General features: G+C 44.8%; 1 protein-coding gene across 1 annotated transcript in view; it reads right to left on the reverse strand.

Moving 5' to 3' along the window:
• LOC119445559 (ubiquitin-protein ligase E3B) overlaps positions 1–26,013 on the reverse strand; it is a 98,995-nt gene that overhangs the window by 67,545 nt on the left and 5,437 nt on the right. The window contains exons 2-8 of the mRNA XM_049663403.1: positions 21,347–21,479; positions 17,594–17,711; positions 14,492–14,556; positions 10,977–11,033; positions 8,961–9,065; positions 5,942–6,041; positions 3,911–4,082 (exon numbers count right to left, since the gene is read on the reverse strand). Coding sequence (XP_049519360.1) covers positions 3,911–4,082; positions 5,942–6,041; positions 8,961–9,065; positions 10,977–11,033; positions 14,492–14,556; positions 17,594–17,711; positions 21,347–21,463 — 734 coding nt within the window. The 5' untranslated portion in view covers positions 21,464–21,479. The remainder of the gene's footprint in view (positions 1–3,910; positions 4,083–5,941; positions 6,042–8,960; positions 9,066–10,976; positions 11,034–14,491; positions 14,557–17,593; positions 17,712–21,346; positions 21,480–26,013) is intronic.

A 26,013-nucleotide genomic window follows, 5' to 3' on the forward strand; every position in this document is an offset into this window, starting at 1 on the left:
CTTATAGAGTTGAATCTCGATAATTCGAACTCGAAGGGGCCCGAAAATTTGTTCGAATTAGAAGAAGTTCGAATTAAAGGAAGGACTTATTTATGAAGTATTACAGCACCGTAGCACGACATACAAATGGTGCAAGTCGTGAAATATCATGGCGCGCAAGCACATAACGAGCGAGGGCCACAAAACTGCCCACGCCGGCCAACGCTCGCTTCCCGATAATGGCAGAAAACGAAACTTCAGGGAGCGGGCAGCACCGGCACGGTGATGGGCGCGCACGGGGACTGTCGAAGGTGAGGGAGGAGGGCGGCAGGGAAGCGGATTTGGCCTCGGCAACCCCGTCGCTTCGGTGGCTCTCCTCACCCTCTCTCACCTTCGAATGTCTCCGTGCGCGCCTGCCACCGTGACGGCACCAGGTTAGCCCGCTCCCTGAAGTTTCGTTTTCTGCCATTGAAGCGAGGCATTGGCCCGGCATGGGCAGTTTCGTTGGCCGGACTGGGCATCAGCCGTTACTTCCCTCTGTGCCACAGCGTTGGCTGAGACGTCGGCACGTACAGGCGTGTTCCGGCGCGACGCAGAAACGGCGACCTTGCCATTTGAGAGAGTGAAATTTACGCCACGGTTCTTTTTCTCTCTCTCGTTATTTTTCTCGACGTGGCGTTGAAGGGTATCGCCTAAGCTTTTTGGAGCAATGCGGTCGGTGGTGCCACGTGATTTGGAACGCTGCTAAAAGCATTGTCAGTGCGCGGTATGTTCGAATTATTCGTCGCAAATGCTTTCGCGTTCGAATTACCGGGCGTTTTCACCCATTGGAATCACATAACTTTGACAGGACCACAGCGTCAGTTCGAATAAATCGGAAGTTCGAATTAAGCGTGTTCGAATTAACGAGATTCGACTGTAGTTAGTAGCAGAATGCCCCAGCTACTTAGCTGCGGAGGTAGGTGAAGTAAGTTGAGTAAGTTAACCTGTTCTTAATTATCATTTTTTTTATTGTGTCACAAAAGAAAAATATGCGCAGAATTTATCGAGAGTTCTAGACCATGGGTTCTCAAAGTGGGTTCCGCGGAACCTACGTCCGCAGGCCCCTGCTCGTGGTTTCCGCGGCCAGTGCTGATAATTTTCCTGTCCCGCTCTCGACAAGTGTCTAAACGGCGAACATGATGTGCGCTTGATCCAAAGAACCTCCATTACTCATAGCCCGAGTTACGGTGCCGAGTGTCAAAAAGCACATCACAGTGCGTAACAGCAACGCGCGAACTGCGCAATAAATACGCAAGCAGCTTGTAGCCACCCAACCTCTGAGAACGGGCAGCGCGCCTAAGCTTTCGCACTTGAATCTCGGAGGCCGTAACTTACCACCATGCGCCTTTCTCCTATTTGTAGATCGGGTAGGTGCCGATAGCGTGCGCACTGACCTATACGTTGAAGGAAAAATTAAAAAAAAAATACGCGGAGCACCGCAAATGCGCGCCGCAGAAGAGCAAGAACGTCGTAGCGTCCAACCGAAACGAAGCGGCGCAGTCCGCATCGCCGTGGTCCTCAGTGGTCCTCTGCTTGCACCGTAGTCCGTAGCGGCAATCGTACGCTGCATGTGACTGACAGCAACGCCGAAGCGCTTCGTGCCTAATTGTGCCTTTAAAGCCTCTATTCTTGCGTTTATCGCCACGCGTAACACCGCGTTCGCGGCTAGTCGCGTGCCTTCGTAAGTGCGTAGTCGCTATCTCTGACCGCGTCGATAACCACCGCAGTTTCGTCCGCAGCGGTTGCGGCAAATAGTTTCATTTTCACTCGATGCGCGCGTCGGCTGCGTGCCTTCACAACTGCTTAGTCGCCTCCCATGGCAGCGTCGATAGCGACCGCAGTTTCGTCCGCACTTCTTGCAGCGAAAGGTAGCTTCGTTTTGACTTGGTGCGTCTGTCAGCCGCCTGCCTTCTGAACTGCAAGGTCGCCGTCCATGATCGCGTCGATAGCGGCTGCGGTTTCGTCGACAGCGGTTGCGGCAAGCAGTAGTTTCGCTTTTACTCAGTGCAAAGCTGTCGAAGATAAAAAGCACCGGCTACATCGCGATGGACGGACAATTTGTTGGCGAGCAGCTGAGTGGCGAAAAAATAATCGGGATGTGCGCCCGTTGATGCAAAGCGCGTCTCAGATGAAAGCGCGCGCCGCGAAGGATGTCGCGAGGCCTTCGCCGCTGCTAGCGCTAATCAGTCATGAATTTCAGCTTCCGCACTGGTCTTGTGCTAAATAGAAATAAGATTTGACGATTCATTGAGTAAATAAAAGCGTGTTGACGTAGTGCAGCATTTGTTTGTTTTCTTGATACCCTCGATAATTCGGTTAAATCGGGAGGGGGGGGGGTTCCTTGGCACTTTATGGAGCTTAGCAGGGTTCCCTGGGATGAACGTACCTGAGAACCCCTGTTCTAGACCAATAGCCAGCAGTTAGTTCGGGGTTTAAGTTAAATGTGCATTTATGCATGCAACAAACAATATGGCACAGGACCATTCTTTGGATATTCCAATGCAAAGAAAAGTCAGCTGATAGAGACTACACTAACTACAGTATAGACCACTTATAATGTAACTGCTTATAGTGCAGGATCGGATATAGTACGGTCTTTTCAGACTCCCGTTAATTTTCCCATAGCACTCCATGTGTATACGCATACCGCTTACAGTGCAGCCGCAGGAGACGAAATACCGGTTATAATGCGGCTTCCGCAGGAAAATCTCGCCGACAAGGGCGGTGGAGAGCACGCTTCTCAACGAGGTGTGCCCACCCATGGGATAGCAGATCAACGAGGGCGATGCGGAGGAGGAGCATAGACGTCGAGCACGAGTCCAAGGGCGATAAAATTGTCGCCGCGCGCCGTATGTGCGAGTGAAAGCGCACGGGGGACGCACGCCTTCACGGAGAGCGAATGCACAAGCGGAGAGCAAACAGTGACTTCTATCGCGCGAAAGGCTGTGGGGGTATGGGAGGGGGGGGGGGGGGGGCGATGCTGTGCTGCGTCACCAAATGCGTATCTTGCAACGGGGCGCAAGGGGAACTGGCGACACAATCTCCCACGCGAAAGGAGCAAAGCGGGAAGGCAGCACGGGAGGGAGGGTGGCGGCTTCTACTCTGCCAACAAATGCGTTCATGCCTGTGCCGGCTGTCGGTGTTGTCGCGCGCACCGTATCTTGAAAGCCATCTCCCCATGGCTCTGACCTTTGTATGCGCTGTGCTTACGCCGCGCTCAGTTTCTGTTGAAGCTATAGACCGCACGAACCGTCGCTCGCTGTGGCAGCCGCGTTTCCCCACGCTCGCGTTTTGACCGTGGTTATCTGCGGTCATCGAGTCTATTCATGTATGCTTGTGTGCATTGACACCACGCTTGTTAATTCAGTTAGCAAGCGAATGTGTCAAGTTTATGCAGCCGATAAAACTACTATCCCTACTCCTTATAGCTTTCTACTAATTTGCTATCGCAATTAATGCTTCGCCTTTCGGGCGAAACTGAGACATTTTTAAAAATTTATTACTTTGTCTGCTTCATGCAAATATCGTGGATACTTGGGTATTAACCTTTCAACGTTTGTAAATTTAAACGGATGTAAAACTCCCAGTCGCACGTTTCAATTCTCGGATACGCGTGGCTGCTTGGTCTACATGTTTTGCATACGTGCAAGGCTTGAAAATTGTTGTTTTGGTTATAGTGCGGTACCGCTTATAGTGCAGATATTCATGACTCCAGTGACTTATGTTATAAGCAGTCTGCACTGTATAAACTATGTGTGCTCACATAAGCCAACAGCTTCCGTCTCCACGCTTCACACTTATATCTATTTCGTGACACGAAAGCATGCACAATCCAGCAGAGCCAATGCGCTAAACGGCCGCAACACTTCTTCCTCTCAGGTGCCCCTACCTGAGCGCCAAGTTGATGGTGGCCACGAGTGGCGCCCTCTTAAGGCTCGGCTTGGCTCTGGCCAGGCCTCTGAGCAGCAGAGCTTGCAGGGCTCCATACAGGCTGCCCTTGCCCACCAGGTGGGAGCCCACGCTGGCACACAGCTGGCTCAGCACCGGCCGCAGGGGCTCGCCTGTGCAACACCGTGAAGAAGCAACAGCTGAGTCGGTGCATTCTCTCGTGCAGCAGATGACGTGGGCAAGCATGACGAGGAACACAGGAGCAAGCTGTTTACTAGAAGCACAGTAACAAATCAAAGCACAGAAAAAGAAAGGTGGACAGATAACGAGATGACAGACAAGCACTGGCAACCAACAAAGGTATATTTTCAGAGACCCATGTTTATATTGCAACTTATTGCCGTTTGACATGTGCAGTTCACTTTTTTAGGAAGGTAAGTCCTTATCTGAAAGGTGCACAGATGGGGTACTCAGATGGCCAAAGGTAATCTGTAGTTCTTTATTTTTTTTTTATCTGTAGATCTTCACTACGATTTGTCATTATGCCTAACTAACAAGCCCAATACATTCACAATTCTGGAAGCGTAGGTTGACAAACGCACTCACAGATCCGATCCACTCAGACCCAGAGCCACCCAAGGAGGTTGAAAAAAAAAAAAAAAACTTCAGGAGTGGCGGCGTCCTGCTAATGTTTACCAGCAGGGGTGAAGCCAGCGCTTGCCCTGACTTCACCTCTGAAAGAGTGCCGCGCAGGCTGCAGTCCAAGCGCACCTTAAGTGCTTTTGTTGTCCGAATGTAAACGCTAGGGTAATTGTAAAATAAAAGGTGGTTGTTTCTAGCTAAAATATTATATTTGGCTAAGTGTTGACATCAAGAACTCTAAAAAAATGCACCACGGCATTCAGGTTTGCTTCTAAAGCCTGTGAAACAAAGGTGTACATTTAATAGGATCTTTACAGCTAAATTAGCCATCTCAAACATGAAGGAGGCGAAAAGCAGGCGTTTCCTATATTCCACTATTCACTGGTGTCTCTTCGTGCCCTGAGTAAGATGGCAGCGGCCTGGCTTCACTTTCAAAGCAGCATTGCCCCCACTCCAGAATTTTTTTTTTTTTTCCAACCTCCTTGGAGCCACCCATAGTGTGCATCCAAATGAGTCCCAGTGCATGTGTGTACAGGTCTCGGCAAGCCTGAGTGAGTCTTGGGGGCGTGTGTCTTGACCATGCAAAGGTCTGGCATGCAAAGGTCAGGCATGCAAAGTGCCTTGGCAGTGCAAAAGCTGGTCATCTGAGTGTTTTACTGCTCTGCCTCTGTACCGTTACGTACTTGCACACTCCAAACAGGGTATGGCTAGAGCCAAGAGCATTTATGAAAGTGGCAGCATAGTCGGCTGTTTCTCAAGGCCGTGTGCCCTCCATTAGAGCGGCCATTGATGTCCCGTTAAACCTAAAACAATGTAATCCATTCACCTATGAAAATAAACTAAATGTCCTAAGGGACAGCTATAAACACAGACCTCTCACGCTAGAAATTTACATTGTGTTGCCTATCGGGCACAAGTTGGAATCGGCTAGCGCAAGACAGGGGTAATTGGAGATCGCAGGGAGAGGCTTTCGTCCTGCAGTGGACATAAATATAGGCTGATGATGATGATCACTAGTATGTTTTTTTCTTTCATTAACTAATAACTAGCAGAAACATGTGCACTGCAGCAACTAACGAACGGCGCTTATTAGTTGTCATGCTTCATGTAACATCATCGCTTCATGTCGAGATTTGAAAAGAGATTTGTCGGGATTCGAAAGAAGCCGAGATTTGAAAAGTGGCAGGACAGAGTAAGCAATCTATTATGCAAGATTGTAAGTTACCAGCAGCGTGGACTGGAATAAAATTTGGCTTGCATGTTGACAGCAGCATTGTCTGCAGATCGGGAATGTTTTCATGTTAAAAAATCACTTCCGTGCCCCTTTATTAAAGCATGACTGCACTAACCCAGTGAACAGTCCCTTTGAGGAATGTCCAAGCACACTCACATGTCTTGTCCTTGAGAACCTTCCACGATGACGTGCTTGTGAAGGTGACGAGCACGTGCAAGTGCAGCATCAGCGATTTGGCATCCTGGGGGCACTCCGGCTGCAGTGTTGCGTTGCATTTTGCATTTAATGGTTAATGAAGAACATACACAAACATAAATTAGATGTTTAGTATGATTAGCATTCTTAGAATATTTCACGAACTTTCCAGTATCTATCTGTGCCTAGATCGTACCATTTCCCTTTCATGCCAATTTAGGTCACTAGGTATACGCTGGTCTTCAATGAACTTTTATGATGCCAACTTGGGTGAGTGGGTACGTGCTGCTTTTCATAATAATCATCACAACATATAAAGCATATCTCCAATTACAGACCTGCCATGAGATACACTGCTTATTACATTAACGTCGCCAGTCATTTCCGAACAATGGATATGTGCCGCTAATTTTGTCTAGGCGCACACTCTGATGCGGCAAATAGCTGCTAGTCAGTAATGCTTGGTAAATTGCTTATGTCTAGTTTTTTCTTTCCCTCTCTCTTTTTTCCCCCTTCTTTTCCTTGTAAGCTGTGTACTCAATCTTTTATTTAGCTAACAGATAACAGATAATTATGTTATGCTGTAACCTGAGGGATTACACTGCTGCTTCTGTTGCACTACATATTTTCTGTATTGTACACATTCTCTGATAGGAGGTCCCTTTTCAGTCATATGCTCTGGGCCCTCCTTCTGTATATTCATGCATCCATGTACAGTCACCGACCGATTTTCGAGACGACTTTGTGGGGACCGAAAAATAGTCCGAAAAATCGAACAGTCCGAAAAACTCATTCACCCCCCCCCCCCCCCCCCCAAAAAAATTATTAGCTTTAGAGTGGTATAAAAAATATCGAATAATGCCCCGCCTCATACTACACTTGGAGGCAATCACATTTGCTTGGATTTGTGCAAGAATGACGTCTCTGTATACAGTTGACAAGAGCGTCAGCAGGTCAACGGAGATTGCCATGGAGATAGAAAAAACGAGCCCCGTTACTTCGCACCACTTGGCTCTTGCGAAGGCACAGGAGGTGGTGCCGATTGCACACATGCAAAGCTGCACAAATACACACAAAGATGAGACGTCATCTCTGAGACGCACCTGCTCTGTAGACACACCACGTGCAAAATAGTAACCGAAACTTAAAAAAAAAAGAAAGCTGATCCCACATTAGTGATTATGACGATAGTGCCGACTAAAAAAAAGAAAAAGAAAATTGCCATCCCCTAGGGCGTTTTGTCAGCTAAGGAAGAGCGGGCATGGCCTCCGAGACAGGAGGATGGTGCTTTCAGTTCTCTCTTTTGATAGCGTGCGCCTCCCAATCTTGGAGGCTATAGAGCAGGCCACTGAAAGCCAAGCCTGGCCAAGCGAGCGGGAAATCCAACATCCAACATGACCGGGTAGCATGGCTCGGAACGAGTGATTTAGTCCGGAAAATCGAACTTTGGAACCTAAATTCGTCCGAAAAATCAGTCCCGAAAATGCATTAGCTCTATGGGGACCCTGATGGTGATTTATGAAGTCCGGAATGTCCCACAAGTCCGAATTCTTGGAATCTGAAAAATCCGTCGGCGACTGTATGTACTATGAAATCGGCATGAGCTGCAATGCACAAGTCATGGCCAGAGCATTCTCCCGGTCGACGTGGTGGTGCCAACAAGAGACGCTCTCAGGAAAGAAGTGGGAGGGGGATTGTGCCACTCTAGCAAAGCGCTTCCCATCCCCCTGCACTTCCCATCGTCTGTTTCTTCACGGAGCTACAGATGGCCATCTCTATGGTGCACAATGTATAGGAGCACTGTTTAAAGAGGACTTCAAGTAACATGCATAATACAGCATACATACAATCACATAGTTTTTCTTTACTGTTTTGGGAAGCACAGTAGTGAAACTAAGGGTAAGTAATATGCCACAACATACAACTTTTTACATATTATCTTTCACCAGCAACTCGTTGCTACATGTCAGGATTAAAAAAAAAAAAAAAAAAAAAAAACAGAATAAGCTAAGCGCCATGCATCCAATATGTTCCACTTTGTCATTAACAGCAGATACACATTAAATTACGAGTCACTCTGAAACAAGATTACAGAACTACAATCTGCAACAAAAAGGATTGACCTATCTATGACCAAACGAACATGCAATGTATAAAGGTACTATACTAAGTAATTTCACAGCTTTCCACGAATCCTCTGACATTTGACAGCAAAAACCAACAAAGATACAAGTAACACAGTGAGGAGTGTTTATCACATAAATTGATAGTCTCACATTATTTATACAACCTGGGAAGAAAGCACCTTGAATGCATATGCACACAGTAACAGTGAAACTATAATAGCATTGTAAACCCCCTTCTTCTCACATGGATCAACAAGGAATGTTTTATGCCCCTGTCAGACGGGCAAATTTAGTGTCACTTTGAGCAATTACACTTAATCGTTGGTGTCATTAGCAGGCTGTCACATGGAAAGGTTTGGCGATACTCGGTGGTCATGCTTCAAATTATAAGATAATACTCAGTGGACAGTCGGTGCTAATTATGAGACCATTTTTTTTTTGCAATTTAAGATATTCTGAATGTCCCTGCTTATGAAAAAGCAATTCTTCCTCTGCCAACAATATCCGTGTCATTTTTTAGGCGCCGACGCCATGCCACTGTCAGGACTTCCAAGCACGGAATGCATTGCTTGTTTGTTTTGTTGGATGCAATGTTGTCTGGTCTTCGGTTGTGACGACTCATCGTTTTAATGTTATTTTGCAAATATTGGCTAAAATATATATATATATATATATACATAATGTGCTGGCTGGCTTACTGATCAATACTTCCATCAATTCCAAATGACCCTTTCCTCTCCCATCAAGCAGTGTGCCACCAAATGACACTCTCTCAAAGTGTCATTAAATTTGTCCGTCTGACTACAGCCTTAACTTGGTCCCTACATACTGAGATCACAGACTGATGCACTCACCCGGACCTCCTTGAGATAGCCACAACAGTTGCCTAGGATTCCCTTGAGTTGCTGAATCCACAGCACTGTATCCTCCTTGTTCAAAGCTACTGACACGTAGCTCTCCTATAAAAAATAAATAATTAAAACGGAAAGTAAGGAGACAAGAGCGACAAAGGGAAAGTAAGAAAAGAGACAAGGATACAGTGAGTGCTTGTCTTTGTTCACAAAATATGAATGCTGCTCAACAGCTGTCTCAAGGAAACTACTATGCAGGCTACTACAACTGCAGTGACAAGGCATAGCTTCCAGGCATCCTGTAGTATAGCTACGCCATCGTTTAAGCCTCACTTGCACTTGCAAACAACACAAAAAAAGTGCTTGCCTGTCCTTGTGATGTCTCCTGTCAAGCAGTGCCCTTTAAGAAGTGTCTACAGGAACATGGGCAGGCATGGCACGACAGTGAAATTTACACAACCAGACTCCCAAGCTGACAGATACGATAAAAAATAGCTTTATTTCTGCTCATTTTCGTAGCCGAATGTTGCCGACTGCTTCAGCTGCTACCATGCTCGATGCTACCGATAATAGGCCTGCAGCTTCCGCTGCTCCCATCATTTCCGGCGCCGTCCAGCGGCAGCGGGACCCTCCTGTCTTTAGCGGAGCCAGTGAGACTGATGTGGAAGACTGGCTCTCTACCTATGAGCGCGTCAGTGATCACAACAAGTGGGATGACCCAACAAAGTTACGTTCCATCATCTTCTATCTTGCTGACATTGCGAACCTCTGGTTCCACAATCATGAGCGGGAACTCCAAACCTGGTCCGCTTTCAAGACAGCATTCGCAGAAGTCTTCGGCCCCCCAGTCTTACGAAAGCTCCGTGCTGGACAGCGTCTACGCCAGCGCGCTCAACAGCCCGGCGAGACTTGCACCAGCTACATAGAGGATGTCGTGGATATTTGCGCAGGCATCCATTCTACCATGAGTGAAGAGGGCAAGGTGAAGCACATCCTCAAGGGCATCGAGGACGACACATTTCAAATGCTTCTCGCGCGAAACCCTTCATCTGTCGCAGATGTCATCACCCTTTGCCAGAGCTTCAATGAGCTGTGTCGACAAAGAGTCCTTGCACGCAGCGCTGTTGCACCCGGCCACTCTCTCTCGGGCCTCACGCCTCTATCTCACCTTATACTGCCCTCAACTCCATAAAATTTACTCCAATAGACCCCGGTTATCTGCTCTGTGCTTTAAACGACCTGCCCAACTAGACGTCTTCACTTACTTTCCCTGGAATATTATCCATCCACATTTGATGGACCCACGAATGCCGCCTTTCTGTACCCTCAACATAACGGCTATTGTTTTCAATTCCACAACTCAATGCGAGGCCCTTTCACTTCCTTTCAAGTTTCCTTGTTATCACGCAACTTTCAGGCTCACAAAGTCCTGGTCGCGCACAAAGCACAGCTGACTTAATCCGTGCATGCAGCTGCTCCTGAAATGCAGTGGTGGTCGTAATGACGAGGATTGCAGGCCCAACATGTCCACGTTACTGATGCCTCTTGAACATGTACTTCCACACAGGCTTATACTCTGTTTCATACATAGTGTGCAATGCTGTGGAGGCTAGCAAGACTTCTTGGGATAGCTGCCTTTGCAACAAAAATAGTTTACTGTTTTTTACCAGCAATTATGTGCAATCGTTCTTTATTTAGGCTCAGTAATAAATGAAAAAAGGCTTAAACCTTAAATAAACAATCTTTTATACGGCTGTTACATTTTTCTAGATCACTTAGTTTTTTGTGTGTTTTTGTGTTTATTTTTTTAAGGGGGGAATTTGCAGCTCGTCGTGGCAGCTTCAAACACAAACTCGTGGAAACATACACGGCTACGAAACTTACCTCGAAATGTGTGGAGTTATATATTTTGATTGATGAACTTCTTGCATAGCTTTCGTAGTTGTACACCAAGTATTAAACGGAGCATAAAAGAAAGAGAAATGAAAGATCCGTTCCATCGGTGCACTAGAAACTCACCTGTAACGTGTCTGCATCCATGCTGGCAATGATGTACCGGCATAACCTTTCAAACCTCTGCATTGAGAAATGGAGAGCAAATCAGTACAGTCGACTTACGTTAATTCGATTCTAGTTAATTAGGTTTTTCCATTAATTTGATCCTGGACGGCACCTATGCATTTCTATGGGCCCCAAATTTTGTTATTTCGGTTCTAAAATTGGTCTTCACAGGATAACTTGAACTTGACCTGTCAGCACACACGCAACTGACCCCTAGGGTGAGGTCACCCCAATAACGACCCTTTCAGTGGCAGCATCTGTCTCCGCAGAGCTTAGGGAACAGTGAATGCTTTGAACACATGTCGCCTCCCATCAAAAATGCCCATTTTCAGCCTGCCCTAGGAACATCTTAAAGCAATAACCATAGCTCACAATGTCTGATTGCAGTATTTAGCCAATGCTAAAGTGCTCCTTTTTTTTTTTTTCTGCAAGAAAATTTGGCCGAAAATTGCTGCTGCAATGCAAGTGAAATGCGAAACCAAAACCGCCTCTGCAGCGTTTGTACATTTTAAGGCATACTATGAATGTACTGCGGCAAAGCCAACTTTATGAAAGAGTGCAACTTTAGGAAACAGGCCACCATTGTGCAACACATACTAGACCCTTGCCCATTTCTCTTACTAAAAAAACAGGTTCGCGTTATATTTCTACTTTTTTTAGGGGCTTTAATGTCATTTTTACGCTCGTTTTCTACTTTGGACACATAGAAAGAGGGCGCATGTTCGATTCTGGGGCACGCTAAAATCGGGCAAATACTGCCAAATGAATCAGCGGTGTGTTGTGGCGTTTCTTCTGCATCTTGTTTAATTCGACTTGCCGGATAATTAAATCAATTTAAACAGTCCCGTCAGGGTCAAATTATTGAAAGTCGACTGTATAGCATCAAGATATGTGCTGCACGTCAAAGAAGAGCAGGCTCAACAGTTAAAAAAAATTTCGTACTGTTCAGCGAAAGCCAGAACAGTAGCACTTGGACAGTAGTCTCAGGCTAGGCAACCAACACATGGGACGTGGTGTGCCATGCAGTAATTGACACTCATGATTGCTGTGAGTTCGGTCCCCCACACTGCCTTTTCCTTGACTGCGATTTAAAACTCGGTGAGCTCAATCTCTTTCATTCTGCGACTTCAAACCAGTTTCTCTTTCATAGCAAATAGTCGTTAATTTCATGCTACGTACCTGTTTTTTTCACAACAAGCAAGTGTGGTTACATGCCGAATATCAGTCACACGTTGAACATTACTACCCCTCATCACCATCATCACGATCAGCCTATTTTAGAGCACAGCTTTTAGGCGCTCGTTCCTGCAGTGTGCATCGGCGTCAGCATAACCGAACAAACGAGCACAGCAAAAGATGAAAGCGTAGAAGGAACGTGCAGTGGAACCATGAGGCGGAAAGCTGAGGAAGAGGGTATGATGAAAGGGTGAGAAGAAAAGCATAGTGCGGCAACTAATGGCTACAAGATGGTGCTAGAGTAGCACATGTCGTCTGGGAGGTTGGCCTATCACGTATTGCCACTTCCGATCTCCCAATTAGCGAGCCAGTCGGGCCACACTTCGCTCTGTTTGCAACGTGCCGCACAAGACAAATTGTCCACGCCAGGCAATATATCGCAAAATGAAAACACGTATACAGCTGCGCTCAAATTTCGCATTAAGGAGTCGCGTAACCGTCGGTGAATTTTTACGCCCACTGCAGGACCCAAATTTGGGCCTATTCTAATGTGAGGCAAACTTTGCAGCTCACAAAGCGGTGCACAAATCAGCTTATCTAGTTGCAACATTCAGCCGCAGAGATCTCTCTTGTGGCATGTTGCTTGCACAGAAGATCTCAAAGGACCCACATACCTGCGCTTGCGAATCGTGCTGTGCTCATTCGATGCTACACACAAAAGACTTGAATGGCACATTACTATCACCGCTGCAATTTCAGCGTTAGCTTTCAGAACTTAAAGGATTGGGAAAAAGGCTGAGGCCAGATAGAAAATAAATTCACGAACAATTACGATACTCCCCAATGCGAAATTTCAGCACACTTTTATATGTGTTTTCATTTCACAATATATTGGCTGCCGCAGACAATCTGTTTCATGTGGCATGTTGCAAATGGAGCGAAGTGTGGCACGACTGCCTCGTTAATTGGGAGTTTGCGAGAGGCAGCGCGTGGGTGACATGTGGCCGAGATTCACAGCAGCCGCCGCAAACAAACCTTTGTTCATGCAGCTATTTGTTTCCATACAAATGACGCGCGCTACTCTGGCACTGGGTCTCGTAGCGATCGTCAACGCAGAGCCCGTTTTGCGCGGCACTATGCTTTTCTTCTCACGCATCCGCATCACGCATAACATCCTCCTCCACTTTCCACCTCATGGTTCCACTGCATCTTCCTCCTCCGCTTTCCTCCTTGCGCTCTCTTCGCTATCGCCGTCTTTCATCCCCCACAGCGCTCCGCATTCGCTCTTTCATCCTTTGATGTGCTCGTTCACTCAGTTACGAGGGACACTGACGCTCGCCGCAGGAACAGGCACCTACGAGCTGCGCTCTAAAATGCGAGAGGAGGTGACTCTTTGCCGCCTAAGGTGTCCAGTTTGCCAAAAGTTGGTGCAAATTGGGGGGAATTTTTTTTTTTTGTGTTACTTGAGCATGTATCCTTACCCAATTTTATAGTGCTAGCAACAAGACTGCTGCAGAAACAACCTGCAAGATGTCACAAGATATCCCCATCAAGGTGCTGATTAATTTTGCCTCTTGAAAATCCACTTCTAACCCATTTCTATATCCTTTTAACCCATTTCTGCATCCTCAGCATTGGTGAAAACATAGAAACCGCTCACGGCCGGCTGATGCCGTCGATAACGCAAGCGGACCGTCGCTCCGACCACTGACAAAGCGCAATACGTGCGAAAAGGCATTATTACCGGAAAGGCATCGCTACAAAATAATGGCCCAGATGGTCAAAATTAATCTGGAGTCCCCACTTTGGCATGCCTCATAATCATATCCTGGTGAAACCCCAGAATTTAGTTTTCTTTTTAAGATGGCAGACATCATGCTAGATTTGCAAGGATGGTGGACTGGTGCCACCATCCTTGCCACCCTCTGTACCTTGCACCATGAAAGCTTTCAAAGCGCATCTCTCTGCTTCAACAGTGCTACTAATGGGATATCTGCCATCTTTAAGGGAAGTAAGATCCGTGAGAAAGCCTACTTACAAAATTTCGTATAAGGTCTTATCCCACATTTACAATGCTTATTTGGCTTTATGTACCATTAACTGACAACACGGCAGTATTTGGTGACATTAAACATCCACTCAAGATCGAGTAAAACACACAGGAAAAAAAAAAAAGACTGCATGCAAAGCTGACACTGACTGCCCCATACACAAGAGCGTGTGCCACAAAGATCAATTTCAGCATGCTCACACTATGAATTAGGGTTCAAAGTAAGGAAATCCTTTTCAGGCCATACCTCCTTGTCGACCTTGGGGTGGAATGTAAAAAGGAACTTTCGGGAAGCACGGAAGACATCCAGGGCTGCATAGAATAAAACAGAGAAAATATGCTCAGTCATAACTGCAATTCTAGCTGTGCAAGTTATCAAAACTCCTAGACTTACACAATATTCTTGGCATAGAATGACAGAGTGTCGCATGTGTGCCTACTTTGGGTCTTCCTTTTTTTCATATTATTTGACTTCATTGGAAAAAACACAGCGCAAAAAATACAGGGACACGAGAGGGCGACACGCACACAGCGCTGTGTGCGTGTCGCTCTCTCGCGTCGCAGTCTTTTTTGCGCTGGTTTTTTTCCAATGAATCACCAACACGCCCAAGCTTCCACATTATTTGACTTCATAGTAACATCCATTTCACTGTATTCATTTCATAATACTTATATATCCTGTTCTTTGTGTGTATCTAATGCAAGTGAGTTTTCTTGTGTCGAGTATGTTACTTACCATTATAATATAAGGACATCTCTTTTGGTACATGCATATTGGATACAGATGTTTTTATGTACACGTGTGTGCAAATATGTGCATTTATCTACACAAGTGTCTATGTGCAGTAGAGTTCCGTTAATTCGATTTTTTGGTTAATTCGATCTCGACTGAAGGTCTCAGCCGGCACCCATGTATGGGCCCAAACTTCCGTTATTTCGATCAATCAGCCTTCGAAGGATAATTAGAACTTGACTGGTCAGCTTCGCTGCAATAGAACCATGTTATGCAGTGAACCATACACAACTTATTGCAGTGAAGCACGCTATGAAATAGAAAGGGGCCACTGTCACGGGACATAATACGTGTTTCTGAATTATACAGGTGCACACACGCCGTCTCCAGACACAGTATGAGCACCCAGACACTTATAAAGCATACTGTCAGTCATTCAGAGCTGTTTCTGACGTTGCTGTGGTGATTTGAGCCCTCGTTTCTCCTGCCATGCGTGTGTCATATATGAGACTGTTATCGAGGCTCACGTTCCTTAATTACACGCGCATGCAAATGCCATTAAACAAGAAGCGGAGAAAAACTATCCCTATTTTGGGAAAGCTAGCAAAAAAGAAGGCGGTAAAATGAAAAGCTCCAAAAGTCGAGGGGACGTTTAAAGGTATCAAAAGAGTGTCTATCTAACAAAAGTCTTATCTAAAACTCTGAAGGACTGCTAGAGAACTTTAGGTGTCTCAGTGCTTGTACTCTGACCGGAGATGGTACATGAATTAAGGAACACGTGCTATGTTCTGTAACAGCGGCGCCTTTCCCCGATTGATATGATTCTCAGCATAACAGGACTGTATTACGACGAAGCTAACTTTAAAGGCAGTACTGCATAGTGAATCAACAGCATGTTTCGGCATTCTTTCTGTCTTTTGTTTAATTCAACCTGCCGGATAATTTGGCCAGCATCATCGATCGGAACGTCAGGATAGAATTAACGGAAATAGGCTGTATATACTTGTGTATATTTATGTATTTGCATAGGTACGTATGCAATTACGTAAGAATCTTGAGAACAAGTTAAGGACCGCTCAAAGAGCGACGGAGCGAAAAGTGTTAGGCCTAACATTGAGAGACAGGAAGAGAGCAGTGTGGATCAGAGAGAAAACTGGCATAGCCGATATTCTAATTGACATTAATAGAAAAAAATGGAGCCGGGCAGGCCATGTAATGCGTAGGATGGATAAATGGTGGACCAAATGGTGGATAAACGGTGGATGGATAAACGGATGGGAAAAGTGGAACGGTGGACCATGACGCGCTACTTATTCCCGGATAAAGTCCTTGATGGTAGAGAGCAGCGACTGTTGATCGGCAGAGTGGGCAGCTAGCTGCAAGCTCGATAGTGTGTCTGGCGTCATGAGGGCTTGGCGGGCGATCGTGCGCTGCCTACGCAACTCGTCAAAGCTTTTACATTAATTATCTAACTCGAGAAGTACTGCCCTAATTATCAAAGTGTCAATGAGAAAATTGTAGAGCAACATGAAAAACTACCGATGCAGCTTTCTGTTACTCAAGACGTGCCACCAAAATGTGTTTTTCTGAGTGTGAAAGGCACCTGCGAATACACGCAGAATTACCGCGTGACTGGTCACTCGAGGCACTTTGCGTGTATTCGTGGGCTTCTTTCACGCTCAGAAAAACTTTTATGTAGCACGTACTCAGCAACAGAAAGCTGTATCGGTAGTTTTTCATGTTGCTCTACAATTTTCTCATTGACACTTGGTAATTAGGGCAGTACTTCTCGAATTAGATAATTAATTACAATTAGCTAATTAATTCTCAGCATCGAAAAAATTACTGGCAGCTACTCCACTGCACTGGAAACAATACGCATTAAGTTTGCTTTGCGTAATGCCGTTCCTCCTTTTTTTTAAAGCGTGCTGCGTAATAGCTGGGATACCCTGTATAAAAGATTATGGATTTGAACTGGTTTATGTTTGCATAACTGAAGAATAATAACAGAAAACCGCATAAACTTATTTTACATGTGAACTTGATGCTGCTTCTAAGATGTGGAAAGGATCATAAAAAGGTATGTGCACTGCTCTTCAGGCCACAAGTAGTTACAAAACGAATACAATGTTGAGGAAACACACCTGTAAAGCAATACATAATTTCTATTGCAACCGCTTCAGTTTACAAACCAGTGTTATCAAATGCGATCGGCCAGCTAGGAGGTGTTTATAAATGTCTGCGATTATGTATAGGTGTACCACCAGCCGATAACCCAATAACTATTAGGCGGTCATCAACTTTAAATGGTCACGAATGCATTCCTCATATGCTTGGTTCCCAATTCCCCAGAATGAAACTGCAAGAACAATATTGTCACTTCTATAAAACCCCAACAAGCTAGTGTGAGCTTGTAACTGAGGTAGCATAGTTGAACCACAAGTGCAGTCAACAATGGATGAGAAGCTCTGGAGAAGGTGGCCAACCCACATTCAAAATTGTTATTGTCTTTTTCTGATTTCATTTTAGAGTTCAGTTCCAGTTCAATACATTGACCAGGCTTCATCACACTGGACAGCGGCTGTGACGGGCACCTGCACGTATCTCGTTTCATACCTGATGTGGAGACCGGCACGTTGGGCTCTTCCCCTTCACCATCCCTGAGGACGGAGTCAAATTCTCGCCGAAACTCGGTCCGAAGCCGCTGCCGAACCAGGAAGCCTCTGATGACGGCCTGCCAAGGCAAAGGTAAAAAAAAAAGTTGCATGGTTGTACTACTTTTTTTTTTCTTTGTGATTGTATTTCTGCATTTTCTGAGCAAATGCCTGATGCGGGGTTCTACCAAGCAGTAGCTTACAATTTCATTGTTTTCTGAACTCCTATCCAAATATATGAGATTTGTTCTTGATCAGTTATACTCTGCCAGTTTCTCTTACACTGCAACCAATCAACCATACTGCTATGCAGTGCTCGCGCATGAATGTGACAATGTTGCCTTGAGCACAAATCAATATCGCCGTATCAGTATTATATCCCGGTATCAATATTCACTACGCTCAATTTTCTCTCTGTTTTATAAATGCACTGCACTAGTTTTCCTGATGTTGTTACTTTCAATGCTTCGAGGTAAAGAGCCATTGCCGGGTTGGCAAGCTTCAAAGGATGGAGGTGCTTTTACTTGCTGAAGAGCTTCAGCCGCAAGGGGATTAAAACAGTATCGACACATATTTTCAAAACTAAAGAAACTCGACCCCCTACTTCTGGCAAATAAGTGAATGGCACTTATTTAGCGAGCGCAAAGGTTGGGAAACACACATTTTAATTTGATGCCGCTTTAGTGGCCACAGACAGACAGCAGACAGACAGACAGACAGACAGACAGACAGACAGACAGACAGACAGACAGACAAAGAACTTTAACGAAGGTCCTGAGAAGCTCCAGATCAATGAACAATGACATGCTGTTACTGCGAATTTCTTGCACTGTATGCTTCGCCATTACAGACTCTGTATTGGCCACGGTGTTCCAGTTTGAATGGAAATTCAGCACTGGTTCTCGCCCAAGGCGCATTTCCATCGGCTAGGGACCAACGGAGCAAAGCGGGTCTTCCTCTGTGGCACCTAGGTGCAGTCACCAGATTTTTCTCTCGCAACTCGCACACAGGCATTGGGCAAAGGCAGCACAGCTCTCGCATGTCTGCGCCCTTGACAAAATGGAAACAAACGCCCTGATGAGTGGTAACCAGAAGAAGCGGAGGAATGGAGCAAGCCCATGTACTACAAATCAATCATTTTGCACGAGTAGTGAAACCACTGTCGCAAATGTTTCTCAAATTGCCCTCCTTTTATTTAAAATCTATGTTGGTGTCATGGGGTGGAGGCCTTTATGTAGAACGTTACTAGAATGTGCACAGGATTGCGAGTCACTCCAATCTTGAGTGACATAATTTTAAACAAGCTTCATACAGAGCTAGACTGTCATCTTCCTGGACTTGTGACGAAGTGTATTTATTTATGTGCATGACTTTCTAGTGTTCACTGACATTGCTAGACCCTCCCGCGACATTGTAAACATTTTAAAAGTTTTTAAGGAATATGGTACGAAGCTGGACTTTTTTTTTGAGTTGCCCCACGATAATCAGTTAATGTTCCTCAATCTCGGATTGGTCTCTCAACCACATCGCTAACCCAGATCTGTAAAGTGTATCATTGATTACAGGTCGGGGAACTCAAAACAGATAAACAGAAAAATAGTTGAAGTCAGTTCGGGCTCTGCATGGAAAAAAATTGTGCGACCACCTAATGAAATTGGCGGTCGCACCAATAATAGACCCGATTCCGAAGTCAGGTCTACAAGTTGGAACAGGCTGGCTATCCACAGACTGTCACTGTGTCAGCTTTATTTAACTCCATTAAAGCATTGAAAGACGTCAAGTGAAACAAATGCTGTCATAACGATGGTCATAGGAAATTTTTTTTCATAATTCCATACCTGTATTCCATAACTTACACATAGGTGTCAGATACAAAGTTCACGTCCCGTTTTCAGCTATAAAATAAACTTCAAAGTATTTGTTCTCGTGTTCTTCGAAAGCCTGCTAGATGTACCATTAAGGACAGCATAAAGCTTGTGGAATATGTTTCAGGAATTGTATACATGATCCTGTTAAGCTGCGGCAATATTTATGTGAGCTAACCTGGCTGTTGTATCAAAACACGTCTGAGCATCAGGCATCGCAAAAATCATCTGGGCAATCGCCTCTGGCAGCCAATTGCAAAGAGTGCAGGAGCTATCGCGCGTTAAATGAAACAGGGGCATTTTTCAGAAAGCAATACATGTGAGAAATAGCAGAGACCTTTCATATTAGAAAAAGCAGAGGTGCCTGCGTCGGCAATCCTTCTGTCTTGCTACATAAGAAATTTACATTTCTAGATAGTTAGCACACGCATGTTCGGCTTTAACTTTCATGTTCCTTTATGATTAAGTATCAGTTTAACATTTTTTATTTGTTACCCCTGCTTGCACTGCATGCGTGATTGCTTCTATGTCTAGTATATCTATGTGAAGCTTGTTCAATAAATTCTTCAGTTGCGAGTATGTGCTTTGTCCTGTTATGCCTTTGTCTTTCGTCTCTTTATTGCACCTTAAAAAAGTTCTAACGATAAACATCAACCAACGAGCCAGCTAGTCCATTTTGCTGTTGTGATGCACCCACCTCCTGCATATCAAAACCAGAGCTGGTTAATAGAAACAACTATTACAGTACATTATCTAAAGCACCATGATGACCGCCAGTAACCTTTCTAGAGTTACACACAGATATTGCACAGATTCCAGACGCTGACTACCAACCACAATATCTCTTGCCAGGATTTGCCAGGATGAGGATTTGGACCTTCATTCAAAAAAAAAAAAAAAAAAGAAACAGAAAATGCCATTTCAGTATTTCTTTAAAGGTTTTTTGTACCACCTCTCAAGCTTGGTGCCCATTCTGCGAACAGCATACGATGCTGTGAACACCTCAGCCAAATTTTGGACTAGTGCATGACGTGTGGAGCTCACAAGCGGAGCGCGAAGTCACCTTTCTCTAAAACACCCTCTTTTTAACAGAAGCCGTTTCATGACTGTGGGCAGCTGCCATATTTCATTACATAGCAGATTCCCATACACGGCTGCTATTGTTGAATAGCTGACATCAATCAAGAAGCGTGACCAGATTATAGTCGGCGTGCCCGCCCACGTAGGAATGAAACTTTGGCCACACTGCTTATAGGTGTTGTAGGCGTCGGTTCTCGCTAATCTCGATTAGTATGCAACACACAATCAGCCCCGAACTACACCAAACTTAAGTCCAGACAACATGTACACTATGCCTGCGCAATAAATAGCAGTAAGCATCTACAAGGGATGTACGTCAGTGTGCGCTCATTCCTGGTTGTGCCAGGCTAGACGAGCTTCATTAGGTGCACAATCTGGATTTTCCTAATATCCGTGCAGGAAAAAGCAGGTCCGCATCACATAGCATGGCCAGGCTGGAACATGCAAGCGCGTACTCCTCCTTCCCGTGCACTTGAAGTTGCGTGTCTTTACATCTGCTGCCGGGTGCCACAACAAGCCCTCTCACCAGGCGGATCATCGCCACTCTACTGCCACCGGTGCCTCCTCCACTCCATTAGAATGGAGGATGTTGGAGGCGAATGGAAACGGTAAATATCACGCTGCAAGTATCTACGGTCAAATTATGTCCACCTGAAAAATTTTGTTAATACGTGTGGTTCGGGGCCCCTGTATGAATAAGGCAGGTCACAAAGACAACTTGACATGCTGCAACCCAGAGAAGGGGTGCGCGCATGCCTTCCAGACCCTACCTGGATGGCAGAGGCCGCCTGGTCTCGCCGGCGCTCGTGGGCCCGCTCAATGCGTGCTGCCTTGGCCTGCTCGAGGAACTGCTCCTTGGAAGCGGACTTGGGCTGGCCAGCAAACATGGTGCTCCCTCCAATCCTGGGCACATGCACAAAGGAGGGGAAGGAGATGGGGAAAAACTATGGGCACATTCACACCGGCGATTGACAGAAGTCACGCAACCGACCACAACAGACGACCAAGGGGTGACTCGCGGCAACCGACCTTGACACTGGCAGGCGCAACCTGCCCATCACCACACCGACACGTCTATTAACATAAACAGTGCATGAGAGTACACGTTGCACAGATGACAATATAAAGACAATTGTACTCGTCACGTTTACTTTCATAGCATTTATGTAACCACTTTGCGGAAGCTTTGCTTCACACACATTCCAATATGTGTGTTGGATCTGCAAAATTGGCTATTGCTTTTTTTTTTTCTCAAGTATAATGATAAGCAGCCAGTAGTGAGTTAAGACCACTTGCCATATACACTCCAACCTATCTTTATTTGTCTGGCAATTTCCTTTCCACGATTGGGGCCTCCAGCGACTACTCAGACTAGATAAACAAGATCTTGCACAGATTCCAGACGCTGACTACCCAACCACAATATCTCTTGCCAGGGTGCTGAACTTCACCCCATTATTCCGCAGATTAGTCCTCAACCTTACGCTTCGTTTTTGCCAATCAAATGGTCAGTCTTTTTTGACCCATTGTGAAACATTTCCTCCAGACTTCTTCCACAAGCATTGCAACGTGCTCTATGAATTGGAGACTGAACTTTTATTCTTGGTCAGATTTGTCAATCTTTGGCACATGCAAGAGTATAAAAAAAAGTATAACTTCGACAGGAGGTATTGAAAATACCCCTCGATGCATGTCGGATTTACTCAACCAAATGATGGAAAATCTGTACTTTGCCCAACAAGGCGTTGCAATTTTAAAAGGCAACAGCAGTGAAAACTCGACTGGCAAATTCTGTTGGGTCGTTCAATTTTGCACTTGCTTTCATAATGCCTCGAACACTGACCTCTATGATTTACAGTGAGCACAGTTTAGGTTGTTATGTTCCAGTAATATAAAGATCAACTTCCCCCATTTTGCTAAGCTACTTTTAAAAATCCTTTACTGTTTCAAGAATGTATGAGACAGTTGTGTAGATGATTGGTGATCTTGCTTCTATGAACGATTTTCATGTTTTCTTGCTCTGTCCTGTTGCAAGAATTGTAGGAAGTTGGGAACTCTACAAGCCATTCATCGCGGCTTTTCTCTGAAACCCTTGCATTTATTTCGTGTAAATGGAAAGCAAATAACGTTTCATTTGATTTGATGTACAATGAGAAGTGCTTACTGTTGTCTCTGATTTACCTTGTGGCAAAGGAATGCTCTTTCCATTATGTTTGGTGACTGCATTTTCAAACTTATACAATGGAGTGCTAAGGAGTTAAACAGCAGCTACCGTTAGTACGACAGATGCAGACAAGTGGTTTTGCAACTAAATGACAGATATGTGTACCTCACAAGGGGCGCATCCTAACTCCTCGACAATATGTAGCCACGGCCCTTTTATTTACTTTTGTTTCTCAAGTGCAAGGTCTTCCCATCTACTTCCACTTTTTATACCATCAAACTTTTTATAAGTCATAATACACACATACAATTTTTTTATGCATAAACACTTTTCATGCTTAGTGGGTATTTTTTTACGCTTAGCCCTTTGACTGCTGATGTTTTTTTACGTGCTAGTTCAGCGGACATTTTGTGTTACAAGGAAGCTGTTTCTACGTCGCCACTTTCTTCTAACGCACAATTCATCAACAGCTTACACATCACTTTGTTTGTCAAAGTGCCAGACAGACCTGCCACAGTGGTTTGCCATGGCTGTCCTGCTGAACCAGACCGACAGAGTACCGAGAAATTTGCTCCACCTGCTATTAAAAACTTAACTTGCAAGATTTAAGTGCATATACGACCTCTCTATAAATGGTACAACCGGTACGCAATATTCATTTTTGCACGAGTTGCTTCTTGAGAGACTGGGAATGCGCTGAAAAGACAAAATGAGTATACTCAGGAGTGGCAGTCAAAGGTTAAAGAGAGTAACTATGGTATAAAAATAGCGAGTTTTAGAATAGGGGCCCCAAAGAGCTTTGCGGGTGTTAGCGTTGGGGCATGCAAGAGCGATAAGTTTTAGAATAGGGCTTTGCGTTTGCGAATACCGTCTTGCACTTGCAGCACCACTACGGTGTCAAAGAAAAGCTATAATAAATATTAAAATAAACTATACCATTTTATGATCGGAAGAGTAATTTTGACTTTCGTGGTTTTGCGTTTAATTGCAATTAAGGTGTTAATCTATTAGCAGCAAGCGATTTATTGCGCCTAATTTTGAGTAACCAACTTGACGTGCCTTCACCAGCCAAGCTAATCCACGTTAGGCCTACGAGCCATGAAATCGACAATCGAATTCAAAATCAGCGGCGTCTAATGAATCAATCTTCATTACACACGTTAGTTGAGAGAAAGCGATAACTGCAGTCACTTCTCCTAGCTTACTAACTTCACGCGTTACCAAGAATCAAGCCGAGTTTGGTACTCGGAGAGCCGCCGCTTCGATGGGTGCCGCCATGTTTGTTGACGCAAAACTTTTGGGGCTGCTTTTGGGGCTCCCGCTAAATCGGCGAAATAGCGTGCCCAACGCAAAACCCAAACGCAGTTAGCGTCTCGCGCATGCGCAGTGGTGTCGACGCTATTTCTTTGGGGCCCCAAAACGTTTGGGGCCCCTATTCTAAAACTCTCTAATAACACGTGAGGACTCAATGAAGGTGGAATAGTTTGATACATTAGTGTGTGTGGAGAACAAGTATTAAAGATGAACAGCAATGAAAAAATATATAGAAAGTATATATAAACAAACAAAAACACAAAATGGACCCCCTTGTATCATATTTTTTGTACTATCCTAACTAAGATGGCCTATTATTTTGCCCATTTGCTACAGCCCATTATTCTTTAATATTATTGCCCCATTTTTTTTTTTTTTTTTAGGTAGTGGAGCTGAAATACATCTCTAGCTTACTGAGCAGAAAGATTTAACCAGTCACCTAGTCAAAACTATTGATTTGGCATTTGAAGTTTCCTATTGTGAAGGTCTTCGTAAAATACTTGAAATTAGGGGTGTGCGAATATCCGAGTTCCGAATTCAAATCAAATAATATCTAATCGAATAATTTGATTCAATTTTCGAATAGCTAGTATTCGAAGTTTCGAATAACTCGACAGGACGAATATCTAAAACACGACAAAGGCCAATGGTGCAACTTGGTTAGGGTGATGTGGTTAAAACTAATGCTAACGTCGTTACAGAAGCTGTTTCGTCAAAACTTTCACCGGTATCCTGGTTCAAAAGCGAATGCATATTTATATTAAAGGAGATTAGGCCACTTCCGCACGTAAAAAAAAAAATAACACATATGAGAAAACTGTCAACAAGCCCATCACAACTTTGCTTTCAAAACGAAGGCATGGACTTTTGCGTAGTTAAGTCGCGTATGCCGCAAGCGCCGTAAAACACTTTTATACAAACATCTTCCTTCACATCCTGTCTTAACTACTGTTGCCGTGCACTAATACTGGGCTGCACCCGGGATCAGGAATGAACATGACTCATCTGCTCACAGCACAGTGAAGGCTTTTGGACAGGGCAAGCACATTCGTTTGGCTACGGCGGACAGGCGGATGGAATACCTTCCCATCCCTGCTACAGAGGTGCCCAGTGAACGCATGTTTTCAACTGCAGGAAACACCGTAACATCGCGGCGAGAGAGCCTGAAGCGAGGTCATGTGGAACAGCTAGTGTTTCTGCGTGACAATTTATAGCCTTGCGGTAAATGTCCCCCACCGCTTTGTGTGCTCGAGGACATGAGCAGACATTATTTCTTTGTTCTTTCTGTAAATTTTAAATAAAATCTTTTGTATTCAATATTCAATTCAATATTAGATTTTTTTGGCCACTATTCGGCACTATTTGATTCGAGATGAAATTTGACTATTCGCACACCCCTACTTGAAATGTGAAAAGAAAAAAAAAAGTCAATTTTGACATATTTCCTGCTCAACATGCTTTTACCTAACCAGACAAGATTCCATTAGACGCTTCATATATCTATAGCTTCATGCCTCACTGAACGTCGGCATTAAAAAAGAATAAAAGGGGAAAAAATCTAGCAGACCAAACTGCTGCTGCCTCATGATGTTATCTTAATCTGCTTCCTTTACTTGTTATTCCGGACAGTGCAACCCACACAATGTGTGGTTGCACCCACACACCAACCCAGCCTTTCTCTCCTGTATGTCATTAGTGGGCACAGTAGAGTCTGTACTACTGCAGTAAAGGCAGATAGAAATGGAAAGAATAAAAAAAAGAAAAATCTGCAACTGCACAAAAATTTCTTTCCTCTCTAAGTGCACAGAGAGAGGAAGCAATTCAGTGGCCGGAATTGCAAGGCGTGACGCGAGTGGTCCTGCCGACCTGGAGCGCCCTTCTGGCAGAGTTTACCGGGAAAAAAAAAGTTGAATAAAGACAGTCACCTGTACATGTCGACCAGATCTTACATGTCAGACC

Source organism: Dermacentor silvarum, chromosome 3, assembly GCF_013339745.2.
Source record: "Dermacentor silvarum isolate Dsil-2018 chromosome 3, BIME_Dsil_1.4, whole genome shotgun sequence".
Classification (NCBI taxonomy): Eukaryota; Metazoa; Arthropoda; class Arachnida; order Ixodida; family Ixodidae; genus Dermacentor; species Dermacentor silvarum.